Raw genomic sequence first — 14117 nt, 5'->3', positions numbered from 1 at the left:
ATTTTATTCAAATAAATAAATAGAATTCGTTCTATTGGAATTTTATTCAACTGTTTATTTCATTTCATTTCATTTCATTTGCATGTGGTTGACACACAATGTTACATCAGTTTCAGGTATACAACATAGTTTATATATTCAGCTGTATTTACGGTGAGTGTCACTCCCATCTGTCCCAATATGTCACTATTACTGTATCATTGTCTATATCCCTTAGGCTCTGCCTTTTATTCCCATGACTTTTGTTCATTCCAAAACTGGAGGCCTATATCTCCCACTGCTCTTCACCTTTTCCCCCAACCCCACACCCCTCTCCCCTCTGGCAGCCATCAGTTTGTTGTCCGTACGGGGTTGATGGAGTTGTGTTTGTGAGAAGAGGAGAGACAAGAGTATGTGCCAAAGTGCTTAGGATAAAATGAAAAGGAAGAGAGAAGCGAGCGCGAATGACCAGGTAGCAGGCTTGACGCCAGGGGCTACCTTACCCTACATTCCCTAACATTTTCTTCTCTGGCACCACTACAGGCTGGAATTTACACAGATGTAGACAATTACGCCCTTGAAACTTGAAAGTTGGCTTCCAAAGCAGTTTATCCCATTGTCTATGCAGATGCCTTTGGAGTGAGAATGTAGAAAATTCAAGAGTTTAGAAAATGATCTCCTCCAGCCCTGCCAGAGCCCTTCAAGCTCATAGCATTTAGAAACCAAAATGAGGCTCTCGGATGGGGTTTGGTGTGTATCTGCAGGCAGGTTTGGCAGATTGGCCACTCGGCGTCCCTGGCTTGTGTATGTTCTTCTCTTCTTGATGTCCACCTTTTCCAAGAGCAGCCAGAGCCCCTTGGGTGAGCGAGCGCCACGCCAGCTGACAGAGAAGGGCGCACTTCTCCCTCCGTGGCCAAGCGGCCAAAAAACACTGGCAGCTACTGTTCTCCTAAATGTGGTTCAGAGCTCCTGGACTCAAGTAGAGGGAACAATAGTGCCCTGAAGGTGTCTTTGGCCCACACCGACACTGGTTCTCTAAGAAGAGCGTGTCTCTGACTTACACGGTCCAACAGTGGAAAGCGAGTCCTGCCCAGGGTTCAGGCAGGCAGCTCCCGGGCTAGAGACAGCTTTAGAAAACGAATACCCCTGGTGCAGATAAGGAGATCAAAGGGGAGCTTTGCAGAGTGTGCCAGACTCAAGTCAGTGACAGAAAAAGCAAACTTTTGACCTTCTGGGTGCTTCTAGTTCACCAAAGAAACTCAATCATACACCAAGGAATTGATTTTTTACAAAAGGCTGATTTGAAGCGTGGCTCCCTGGATTCCACACAGAAATTCCTCCCTGGTGCTTATTTCAGGAAGGCAGAGAAAGAGAAGTGAGAGCTAATCCGGGGAGCGTCGAGCGTCGACAGCTGCCGAGGTCATTCCCTGGCTCTTGGGATTTCCCACCCTACCAGGAGGAAGGGGACACGGAGTTTTCAAGGAGCAGGTGGAATGTGTTTTCCCTAATTCAGGGTTCAAACGTGGAGTCTGTAGGTTCCAGGAAAATGAACAGAGAAGTTCTGATGTGTATCCACTTACAGCTTCGTTGCTTACTTTGTTACTGTCAAAGTGGCCATAGCTTTCCTTGGATTCCCTGACAGGTCTATAGACGGAACTAGGTTAAGAACTGTTACCATGTGTCCTACATTATTTCACATTCCCCTGGCACTGGAGGGCAGAGAGCCTGAACATCGGGGTCCAAAATTAGATGATGAACCCCCCCACCCCGTTGTTGTTAAATTCCCTGAATAAGGACACTATACCTACCACATTGGCTCCTCCTGAATGACATACCAAACTCTACTCCTACAGTAAGTGAAATAAGACATCACTCCGCCCTCCACAATCCCCTTCTGGCCTCATTTATTCCTTTCATGACCCTCACTATATTTCATGACAACCTTCTCTCTGCCTCTTGCCCTGATCCCAGTAGCAACAGGCCTGCTTCAGTCATCCTTCTGCCCCGGACCGACTCCTTACCTCATCTGCTCATTCTCGGCAAAAGAGCCTTGACTAAAATTATCACCTGAGTACATCCTGTTCTTGTTTCCATTCTTAACAATACCTAAAGGGATTATTATAATCCCGGACTATATAAAGGCATGAAAAGGACTGAGATCGCTGAGCTTAGCTAAACGTTGACTGCTAAGTAACAAACCATAAACACCAACCATCTCTATGATGCGGGGGCGGGGTTTCGAGGTCTTCAGGATCATGGAAATCCTGGAACAGGCAGACTTGACAAAGCGACACCTGCGCATGGCCTCAACTCCTGTTACCATTTCTGATCTTGACACTTTTCATAGTCCATTCTTCACCCACCCCTAACTACTCAGTTCCTTATATCAGTATTAATAAGATCATTGTAGGGGCACCTGGGTGGCTCAATGGGTTAAGCCGCTGCCTTCGGCTCAGGTCATGATCTCAGGGTCCTGAGATCGAGTCCCGTATCGGGCTCTCTGCTCGGCAGGGAGCCTGCTTCTCTCTCTCTCTCTCTGCCTGCCTCTCCATCTACTTGTGATTTCTCTCTGTCAAATAAATAAATAAAATCTTTAAAAAAAAATAAGATTATTGTAAAAAATTATCGGTCATTTTTTTTCCTCATTCGACGACTTGTCCAAGTTCAGACTTTACATAGAGAATCCTCTTCCAGCATAACATGGCACCGGTAGTACCATCTTTCCTATTTTGTTAATGCTCTAGGGGGCCCCAGGAGAAATGCTACACTATGACCACGGGTGGAGACCGGGATGGTCCAGGCAAACCCAGACATGGTGTGGGGACCACGTCCGGGTTTGCCTGGACCATCCCGGTCCCCACACCCTGCAGAGAACTGTGCGGTGCTCTGTGATTCCTTCTCTTCCATCACACACAACGTGCGTCACCTGCTTCCCATTGGATGTCTCTCTCCCAGCTGAGACAGAAATGGCAGAAGATGCTCTGGAGCAAGAATATAACAAATTCCAAGCTAAGAACTCCCTGAAGAAAGAAACCGCCAGTTTCCGGGAGTCCCGAGCCAGGCTTCTCCCCGTGTGGCGTTGTCGCGTGGTCCTTCGCTGGTCCACCAGCTGCAGTCTTGCTCCTCAACCATCTCACGTTCCTTGACATGCCCACTAGGCCTTGTTATATTTAACTCCCTGATTTTGCTCCACACGTTGCATATAAATTCAAAACATGGTTCGGGAATCATGTAATCAAAAAGACAGCTACTGAGGGGCGCCGGGGGTGGGGGCTCAGTCGGTTAAGTGTCTCCCTTCGCCTGGTGTCATGACCTCAGGGTCCTGGGAGGGAGCCCCGCATTCCGCTCCCTGCTCCGCGGGGAGCCTGCTTCTCCCCCTTCTGCTGCCCCTTCCCCTGCTCAGGCACCTATGTGCAGTCTCTCTCTCTCTCTTTCTCAAATAGATTACAAAGAGAACTACTGAATCTACACCAAGATTGCCGGGAGCTAGGGGTGCCAGAAAAACTAGCCCCACGCTCATTCTTTCTTCTGTCCACAGATTCGAAACCTGGCAGCAAATCTCTGCGTCGACAGCAAGCACGGGGCCACCGGCACCGAACTGAGGCTGGACATCTGCGTGAAGGACGGTTCCGAAAGGACGTGGTCTCACGAACAGGTAGGTCAGCAACCCCAAGGTCAGCAACCGGAGGTGATGGGAGCCAGCAGGGCTGAGGCAGGCAGGGAGGCGGGCAGTGAAGACAGATTTCTAACCCAGGCATACAGGACCCACAGGTCGTGGTCCTTGCTCCCACCAACCAGCTCTGTTGTTCAGCCAATTACTTACCTCCTTGGTTTCGGCTTCATCTCCGAGCAGCTGTGATAATCAGCTGAGATCCTGTACAGAAATGTGCTTTACATAGGAGAAAGGATGGTAGAAACGTCTCAGGCTTCTGTTTTCTTTCTTTCGTCTTCAAACCATGAAAAGCCTATAGAGTGCCATGTGATCTTCCAGCTAAATTTCACAGTTTTATTGAAAGACTCTTTTTATTTTGTAAGTTTTTTGTGACTTTTATCTAATCTTATTTTCCCCTCTGGCGATATTTTGAAAAGGAGACTTTACATAAGCGTCTTGGGCTGTAGCAGTCTGTAATCCTACACATGAAGGATGACTTTGAGGCGGTAACAGGCCAACCCGGACTTCCTGGAATCCTTTAGAACTTATTGTTGCCTTTGATTGAAAAGCGTTTTAGTGCAATTCTGTTTATGAAGTGACTTGCGACTCCTGACCCCCTGATGGTCCTTGTAAGGGACTTGCCCCACACCGTGTCACTTGCAAAAGAGACAGGATAGTGGGTAGAGTTGTGTCCATCCCTTTTTATTGTCTTAACTTTTGATAATGAAAAATCAAATGGGGGAAACATCTGGGTGGCTCAGTGGGTTAAGCCTCTGCCTTCAGCTCAGGTCACGATCTCAGGGTCCTGGGATAGAGCTTCCTATCAGGTTCCTTGCTCTGCAGGGACTCTGCTTCTCCCTCCACCTCTGCCGCTCCCCTTGCTTGTGTGCTTTCCCTGAGAAATAAATAAAGTCTTTCAAGAAATCAAATAGGAAACTATAAAAAAATTAGAGCACACCTTCACCCACTCATTTCACTGACTTCATAACTATCTGCAGCTAGTGCCATATTTTTCAAAAGAATAAAATTTACAGATACAGTTAAAGCCCCTTCCCTATCCTACTCCTCTGTCTCCCTCTACAAAAGGCCACATCTCACGTTCAGCACAGTATAAACTGCCTGTGCTTTGTTTCCCAGAATTGCCCAGAATGCCTCTCTTATGAAACCTGAAAACAGGAGACAAGCAGTTTCCACGAAGGCTTGAGTTCTGTCCTATTGCTCTATTCCTCAGTATCCATCTTGTATATGAAACCAATGAAGACAAATCATGCCCAGCCTAGGATCTTGCTGAGCTGCTCAGATAGGCTGAGCTCCGCAGTGCTGGTTCCTCCCTGTCCGCCCCCTACTGTCCCATCTGACCCCGCACGCAGCTGACACTACAGTGCAGAGCCAGCATGGTCCGGGAAAGCAAAGATGAAGCCGGCACACAGCACAGTCCGAAATTAACACCGTCAGTCCATGAACCCACACTGCCCTGCCTCGATGGGTCATCTGGTCCTTCCACTCTGATCCACAGCCTCATGGTGTTCCAGAAGGATCATGGGCCTTGAAGTGAGGCCAACCTAGATTTCAGCCACCATAATCTGTGTGACCTTGTGAAATTGTTACATCTCTCTAAGCTGGAGTTTCTCCACCTCTGAATAGGGACAATAATATTCACAACAGAATAAATCTTGTCTACATACACCAGCATGTAGCACGTGTGGTAGGGGCAAAATCAATGTACTTTCCCTTCTGCTTTATGACATTTTCTCCCCCGGATCACTTTATACTAACACCAAATTAGAAATCTCTCTCAGGTCCAAGGCAGCTTCCAAAACCAAATACTATTTATCATTCACTCAAATATATCCTGCAGGATGCAGACGCTTATCAGGTTGGTTTTAGAGAAGGCTCTGCGGGAGCCCTGGGTGGCTCAGTTGGCTAAGCGTCTGCCTTCGGCTCAGGTCATGATCCTGGGGTCCTAGGAATGAGTCCCACACTCCCTCTGCTGCTCTCCTGCTCTCTGTCAAATAAATAAATAAAATCTTAAAAAAATAAAAATAGTCTTTCATGGTTCACCTCTGCCTCCGATTTCCCCTAATTCACTTTTCCTTTCCTTCTCCTAATGTCTTCCATGTTATTCCTTATGCTCCGCAAGTAGGTGAAACCGTATGACAATGAGGGTATGTATTGCATGGAGCCCTGGGAATTGTACATAAAAAATGAATCTTGGAACATTGCATCAAAAACTAATGATGTATTTTACGGTGACTAACATAACACATTAAAAAATAAGAAAATAAATAAAAATAAAAATTAAAAAAAGACTCTGCAGCTCCAGGATTTGTGAATAGGAATGAAATATCAGCAAAAGCTGACTTGCCCCTCCTTCCCCGATCTTCTTTAGTAAACACCACAGGGCTGTTACCAGAATGTGAGGAAGAGTCTGGCCTGTCACCTCCAAGAAGCAATTCTGACTTCAGCCTGGGAGCAAGAGAAAAGGCTTCAGAGGCCTATCAGGAGGACCCACATTTAGAGTAGAAAGGATACTTTTTTAAAGAAAAAAGAAAAAGAAGCATGCCAGATGGAAAATCTATGTCTGTTGGGCTGAATTCCTCTCTACCGCCCCTGTGCAGCCCAACCAGGAAACACGGGTAGCCAGCCAGCCGATGAGAAGTATGCCTTGCCTGAATGCCTGAATCAGGTTTCATAATTCTGTCTTCTGGAATGTCCTAGATTTAAATATGCTCTGGACCACAGATTTTATGTGACAGCTGAAAAATAAATATAAATAAAACCGACTATATTGCATACACTTTAAAAATGGTTGGTATATTTCCCCTCTTCATGCTGAACTGTTAAAATCTACATCATGTAATTCAAGAAATGGTCACCAGAGGGCAGCACCAGACAAGCAGAAACTATGAGGCACAAAAATACCAGTTAATACAGCTCTTTAAAAAGATTCCTGGTCTCTAGAGATTCTAAAAACAGAGCTATGGGGAGATTAAACAAAGTTGACAGGAGGTAAAAAAATGAATCATCTTTGAAATACGTATCACCATATATTCACTTGGTGATTAAAACATTTTTTCCCCAATAATTAGCTATAAGCTTTATTCACTGTATTACTCAATGACTTACATGAATTAAGACTCATTCTCCTCCGTTTTGATTAAAATGCCTGAGTGAAAAAAGAGTATATCAGAGAAGGAAAATTATAGGTATTCTTTTTTATTCAAAAGCATTTAAAGAATCCACAAGGGGCACTTATTAGAGTTGAAATGATCCTTTTTAACAAATGGCAAAAATAAAACACAAATGAATAAACAAAATAGTTACATGGGAAATAAAGGATCATCTACGGAAGCGCCTTGACAAGAAAATGCCTCTTGTTGCAGAACACCAGTGCTGTCTAATTTGGCTTCTGTGAAGGAAGCAATTTGTGTGATTCATTTTTTCCAAGGGCCTTCTATTTAGCTGTTTGGGATCACTGTAGCATTGTGTGCTCGCTTTCAGCTTCCTTTAGGGACCGAGAAAGAAAAAGCAAAGAGAACTTAATAAGACTGTAAGGTCTGGAAAGGATACCCTCCAAATGCCATTAGGACTCCAAGTGAGAGGGCAAGGGAGGAAGGAATGCCTTCAGTGGCCAACAGTTCGGGCCAGGCAGCAGGCTCTGGTCTCATGCTGGGGCTAGTACTGTGGCCGCACAGACCTTCCTGCCGCTGAGGAAGCCGACTGAATGCTCCCTTCGCGAGACCCAGAGAGGCACGTGGGCACAGAGATGGGAGCAAGTCGGTGCACGTGGTAAAGGACCGGTGCTGGGACCCACAGCCTCACTCGCAGAACAGAACAAAGCTGGGACCAACTGCAACGTGCACTTGCTCAGATTTCTGCCAACCACATAATAAGGAAATAAAATAGAACCACCCACGGAGAGGAAAATATTCTCGGTCTTCTCAAATCAAGTAGCAAAATCAAGGTGCTAAGTGTATTTGCAGTACTAAGTCTAGCTGAGCTTACTTACACGATACGGTATAAAGCCAGGCAACATTACCCACACCAGGCTGACAGTAAACTGAAGAAGTACAAGTTCTGTATCACTCTGGATCTATATTTAAAAGTATCACTTAAAAGCAGCAAGTGGGGAGATTAACATCAATTTACTCTAAAACTGAGGATTTGAGGTTGAAAAAAATCAAGTTTTTGCACAGGAAACCTGAATGAAATCTAATCCTTCCATCAGTAAGAACCAGCCCAAGAGTAAGAGACAAACTATAAATGTCACAATAGCATCATAAAATACAGACGATGAAAATACATTCATAATGTCTGCTTGTGTCTGGTTCTACAAAATTGCTCGGGAGAAAGTGTGCCTAATGAATGAAAGGCTTGGTGCCTGATTGGATTGACATGGCCATCAGGATGAGATAAATGGCAAAAGAAAGCACTTCGGCGACATAAGAGAGACAAATTTTAGCTAAAGGTAGGTGCAGAAGAATAGAGCAGTTGATATAATCTGGAAACATCTCTTGGGGTGCAGGAAAGTCATCACTACATAATCAGGATGATATGATGGTGATGATGATAAAGCATGAAACTCTATGGAGACCCCCATCTAACAACCAACCCACAAATCTGAAAATGATTATCGCACTCTAACGACAAACCTAGCAACGAGAAATAAAAGTCACCTAAGGAACCCTGGGGTATAATTGGGACAATAGGTGAATAAGTCCATCAAGAGAAGAATTTGTTGATGTTTGCTTTAACACAGGAATTCTTTTGTACTTCACTCATTCCTTTAGTTAAAAAATTAGAAAAGTAGAAATTAAGAAAGCAAAAAGTAAAAAAAAAAAAAAAAAAAAAAAAAGACTGTCTATAAAAGAAGACATAAGGTGGGGCACCTGGGTGGCTCAGTCAGTTAGGCATCTGACCCTGTTCCGGCTCAGGTACTGGTCTCAAGGGTGGTGGGATGGAGCCCTGCATTGGGGTCCCCGCTCAGCAGGGCAGACTGCTTGAAGATTCTCTCCTCTGCCCCCTCCACTCACTCACTCTTCTCTCCCTCCAATAAATATATAAATATTTTATTTATTTTTTTAATTTTTTTAAAGATTTTTTATTTATTTATTTGACAGGCAGAGATTACAAGTAGGCAGAGAGGCAGGCAGAGAGGGAGAGGAGGAAGCAGGCTCTCCGCTGAGCAGAGAGCCCGATGCGGGGCTCGATCCCAGGAGCCTGGGATCATGACCTGAGCCGAAGGCAGAGGCTTTAACCCACTGAGCCACCCAGGCACCCCAAATATATAAATATTTTAAAAAGAAAGAAAGAAGGAAGGAAGGAAGGAAGAATGGATATTTAAGCCAAGGGGCCTGGGTGGCTCAGCCAGTTGAGCGTGGTACTCCATTTCAGCTCAGGTCAGGATCTCAGTGTTATAAGATAGAGCCCTATATGAGATTCTCTCCCTCTCTGCCCCTTCCCCCACACCTGGCCCCTGGACTGAATCTCAAAGAACTGGTAAGCATGAGCTAGGTTGGCTGCATGTTGGCCTCCTGACCACAAAAAAGTCTCATGAACAAAGTCACAGAAGGGAAAATATAGCCTGATTAGTGCAAGGAACCACAAATGTTTTTGAATTGAGATATCATTGGCATACGACATTATATTAGCTTCAGTCATACAACATAATGATTCGGTATTTGTACATATTGCAAAGTGATCACTAGAGCAAATCTAGCTCACGCACATCACCATTCAGAGTCACAGGATTTGTTTTTCTGGTGATGAGAACTGCTAAGATTCACTCTCTTAGCAACTTCCAAATGTTTTGTTGTTGCTGAAACATCCACTAAGGGAAAAGGGATGCAGCTGGGGAAAATGGCGAAGGCCAGATTGTGGGAAATGCTTTATAAGTTAATGATGTAGGAAAGACAGGTCAAAGCTGACAGCCAAGAAAGAATTCTTGAGACATCTTTGGTGCAAAAAGTGATTTTATTAAGGCACGGGGACGGGACCCATGGGCAGAAAGAGCTGCACCGGGGTCATGAGGAACGGATGATTATATACTCTCACGTCGGGAGGGGGTTAGGGATAGCGGAAGTCACTAAGAAATTTGGAAGCAAGGTTTCCAGGACCTTGAGCGGGCTAGCTATTGTTGGAGAAAGGTCATCTATTACTGTCTTATAAACCCTCAGTCATGAAACCCTTCAGATGTATATCGGTGCCCCACATGCTTGGGGATGATTGCCAACATGTATCTTGGAGGGTTTAGAGATAAATGAAGTTTCCAAAAGAATTTTTATATGTTAAAGTAGACTTACAGGATCCAGAATCAAGGTTGGGGATTGAGGGTGTGGGGGTCAGGCTAGGTTTCCTTTTGCCCTTAGCAAGCAGTCAGCATGGAGGCAGCTGAGTCCCTAGAGGAATGTCACTCCGCCTGTTTCAAGGACTTGTCAGTAGTAAGCTGTAGGTACTAAGGACACTTAATAATTTCTCTTCCACCTCTGTTTCCCGCATCATTAAAGAGTTTTTATTGTGTTCTCTGAGCATGATATGAAAACACGCTGAGAATTCAGGCCAAGAGGTAACATAGTCAAAAGGTTGTGAAGGAAGACAGGGAGTCATTTCAGTAGTCCAGACAAGAAATATTGAGAGCAAAGGTAGTAGAGATAGAGCGGAAGGGACGACTTCCAGCAATATTCGGAGACGAAAGCGTTCAAGACTTGCTAAGTGATTAAATAATGAGGGTGAGGGAAACCAAGGGGTTAAAAGAGGAAAGACTTCCAGGTTGGCAAGTGAATACTATGACCACCAGCTAAAGCAAAATAAAAGAGTAGGAGCAGGCTTAGAAGGAAAGAAAACTAATTGAATTTAGGATATTTTGAATTTGAGATGTCCATGGGGCATGCAGGTGGGCAGTTCTACACGGAGTTGGACACATCACAGATGATAAGTTATCAGCGTACTCGCGGGACCTGGACTGAGCATACACAGAAGGGGTAGAGGACAAGGTCCAAGGGAGAACCCTGAGCAGAACCTGCATCGAAGACAGATACAAGATGGACATGAGCAAAACAGAGGAACAGGATAAGAGGAACCCAGTATTTCAGAAACCAAGGGACAAGTCAGTTCTGATTTGAAGAGAGTGTTGAAATCAGAAATACCTAGCTGATCGACATTTTTCCTTGATAAGTTATTGTCCTGCATGGGATTTAAATTTAAATGAATCTAAAAAACGGCTCAGTCCACCATGAAATGGGGGGAGGAGGAACTGTAGGAAAAAGGACTACACAGTATTTCTTTTTTTTTTTTAAAGATTTTATTTATTTATTTGACAGAAAGAAATCACAAGTAGACAGAGAGGCAGGCAGAGAGAGAGAGAGGGAAGCAGGCTCCCCGCTGAGCAGAAAGCCCGATGTGGGACTTGATCCCAGGACCCTGAGATCATGACCTGAGCCGAAGGCAGCGGCTTAACCCACTGAGCCACCCAGGCGCCCAACACAGTATTTCTTCATGAATCTATTTCACATGCCTCACCTAAAACCCTTGTCCTTCTCGTTAAAGCATTCTCTTGTGTCCTGTCTTCCAGGTAAATAGAGGACACTCACTCCCCATTACGCAGGCAATCCACTTTCCTATGTCTGATTTACAGCATGTCTTTGCGATTTTCTCCCCACCCCTTAGCCCCGTGTTTTCAAGTTTTCTGCAGTCTGCTCCCCCCATGTCACTGTATGTGGTAGCCACTCCTGGTATTTTGCTGGAGTCTCTACATTTTCTTACCCAGGTAGGAGGGAAAAACTGAAATATTCGGACGACCTGGTGGGGGCCAAGTGCATCGTCTATGCGCAGCTCAGCATCTCGTTGGCTCTTCTGTCAACAGGACCTCTTTATCTGGCAGCTCACAGCTTGGCTTCACAAAGGCCACCTTAAGTCCATCCCATTGTAAGACTTACATAATCTCATTGAGATTTTAGAACTGGAAGAGAGCAGAGGGCTCATCTACTCTGTTTCCCATTTCCTTGAGGATTTCTCCTACCAAATTCCTCAGATGGTGGACCAGCTCCAACTCAAGAAAATACCCTTCCCTTATAGAAGAGGTTTTTTTTTTCCCCCCTCTTAATTCAATATATTCTAAAATCCACTCAGTGTCTCCAAGGTAGCATTTTTCAAATAATCGAATGGTAGGGTAGAATGGATAGAATAACAGAGTCCATTAAATGCAGTAAGCTTAAATATCCTTTCCTGAAGCTTCTGTTTTCCTCTGGGGAGGAGGAATTTGTGTATGTGGGTAGACTGTGTCTCTTCCTGGTGTTTACAGCCCAAAACATTTTACGTTGCCCTGCTGAATTACTCATACCAGCCCCAGAAAATTAATTTGCCTCTTCTTGACTTCATTAAGCTTGGCTTCCATTCCAATTGAGCCTCCATCCAGCTCAATTCGGCTCTGCTCTTCTTCTAGTTAATCTCCTTCTTTGAGCTAACTGCATAGCATTTGATCCAGTAACATTTTATCCAAATGAAGAATTTGTAAAGAGCTTCCTTAAAGAGCGTGTTTTCCTCCTTCCCCTTCCCTCGTCTTCCCCCTTGCCACGCTCCTCCGCCCCTTTCTTTCCATGCCATCCTGGTATGGCATTATTTCTCCTGGTACCAAATTGGAAACTCCTCACTTGTATTTTTTGGCAGCCCAGACCAAAGGTGACCCTGTTGCTTCTACAGGGCTCTGTGATAGGTGCCCTTTTTCAACACCTCCACTATGCCTAGATGGAGTTCTTTTCTGGTAAATCACGAAGCACAAATTCCACATTGTTAAAAAGACCTCTCCCACCCTTGCTCTCCAGACTCTCCAAATTAAGTTCACTGTAGCTTTTCTGCTATTGTTGTTTTCGCTAGCTCTTTACTTTTGGATGGAGAGAAGACATTCGACCTGGTGAGCCATTGCACACCCGCAAATTCTGCTTCGATGCAATCTCGCACAACAGCGCGGTCACTCTCTATGACTGTCATGGCATGAAGGGGAACCAGCTCTGGGGATACAGAAAGGTAAGACGTGGCTCACTGCAGCCATTCTCAAACTGCTGGGCTTAAGGTTTTCCAACTCAAAAGTTTGTTAGCGCACTGTTTTGATTTCCACTGTTACCTAGACACAAGTACATACGCACTTGACTCAGATATTTGCAGACCACCAGCAAAGATTAAGGAAAAGACACAGTGTGCTGGAAGGGGCATTGCTTTTGGTTTTGCTTGTGCACACCCATCACAATCACTTATGATTGAAAAATGGCTTTGAAGGTGCTTGGGTGGCTCTGTCGGTTAAGGTCTGCCTTGGGCTCAGGTCATGATCTCGGGGTCCTGGGATCAAGTCCCGCATCAGGCTCCCTCCTCGGCGGGGAGTCTGCTTCTCCCTCTTTTTCCACCTCTCCCTTCTGCTTGTGCTTTCTCTCTCTCTCTTGTTCTCAAATAAATAAGATCTTTAGGAAAGAAGGAAGGAAGGGAGAGAGGGAGGGAGGAGGGAAGGAAGATGGCTTTTAGCCAGAACAGGCACTGTTCTGTGTGAAGGGACTAGTCTTAGCCAGATAACGACCAAATGGGGAGACCATGTACCCAATAAGCAAATGTGCACATGTGTAGTTTTTAAGAACCTCAAGTTATACCCACACACATGCACACGCTTAAGACATCCGTTTATTTATAACTGTCTCATTTGCTTGGGAGCTGTGTGTGTTAAGACAACTAGATTTACATCAGTCCACACTCATGTAGGAGTAATTGTTGTGACGTTTCTACAAACTGACCCGTTTGTAATTTGGCCAAAACCCTGCCCAAGGATAACTAAGGAGAATTTATTTGGACAATTTAAGTTTAAAAACTTACAAAGTTAACATTTAATGGTAGAAAAAAATAGTTCAAAAGCAAATATATAAATCATATTTTATTGAGTTGATAAAGAGCAATTAAATTTTTATTTTAAAATATCTTTTGATAACTTTTGATAACTTTTGATAACTTTTCAGGATACCACACAAATTTCTTTCGAGCTTTTTTTTGTTTTGTTTTTAGGGCAGGACTTTCTAAATTATACAGAAACCCACATACCCACACTTTAATCATAAAGTCAATCAAAGCCACACTTTGGCTCTCCTGTGACTGGTAAAACTTAGTACCTCCTTTTTTTTTTTTTTTTTACAGACTTTATTTATTTATTTGAGAGAGAGAGAGTGCATGAGAGGGGGGTAGGGTCAGAGGCAGGAGCAGACTCCCCACTGAACAGGGAGCCCAACACGGAACTCCATCCTGGGATTCCAGGATCATGACCTGAGCCAAAGGCAGTGGCTTAATGAAATGAACCACCCAGGCGCCCCAAAATGTAGCATCTCCTGACTACGGAAAGCTAAAGGGAAGAATCTACAGAGAATCAATATGGGGGACCACTGGTTTTCATACTTGTTCTCCCACTTAATAAGCTTTCTGGTATTCGCTTTTCAGGGTTGGGTACCTAAAACTATGC

At 44.6% G+C, this 14117-nt stretch overlaps 1 protein-coding gene across 1 annotated transcript in view; it reads left to right on the top strand.

The window, feature by feature from the left end:
• The window catches only part of GALNTL6 (polypeptide N-acetylgalactosaminyltransferase like 6), a 1244627-nt gene that overhangs the window by 1213352 nt on the left and 17158 nt on the right, over nucleotides 1-14117 (top strand). Inside the window, exons 11-12 of the mRNA XM_059177707.1 lie at nucleotides 3518-3634; nucleotides 12503-12652. Coding sequence (XP_059033690.1) covers nucleotides 3518-3634; nucleotides 12503-12652 — 267 coding nt within the window. The remainder of the gene's footprint in view (nucleotides 1-3517; nucleotides 3635-12502; nucleotides 12653-14117) is intronic.

Source organism: Mustela lutreola, chromosome 1 (assembly GCF_030435805.1).
Source record: "Mustela lutreola isolate mMusLut2 chromosome 1, mMusLut2.pri, whole genome shotgun sequence".
NCBI classification, from domain to species: Eukaryota; Metazoa; Chordata; class Mammalia; order Carnivora; family Mustelidae; genus Mustela; species Mustela lutreola.
Note: the sequence above shows the minus strand (reverse complement) of the source record. Positions and strands in the feature narration are given on the sequence as shown.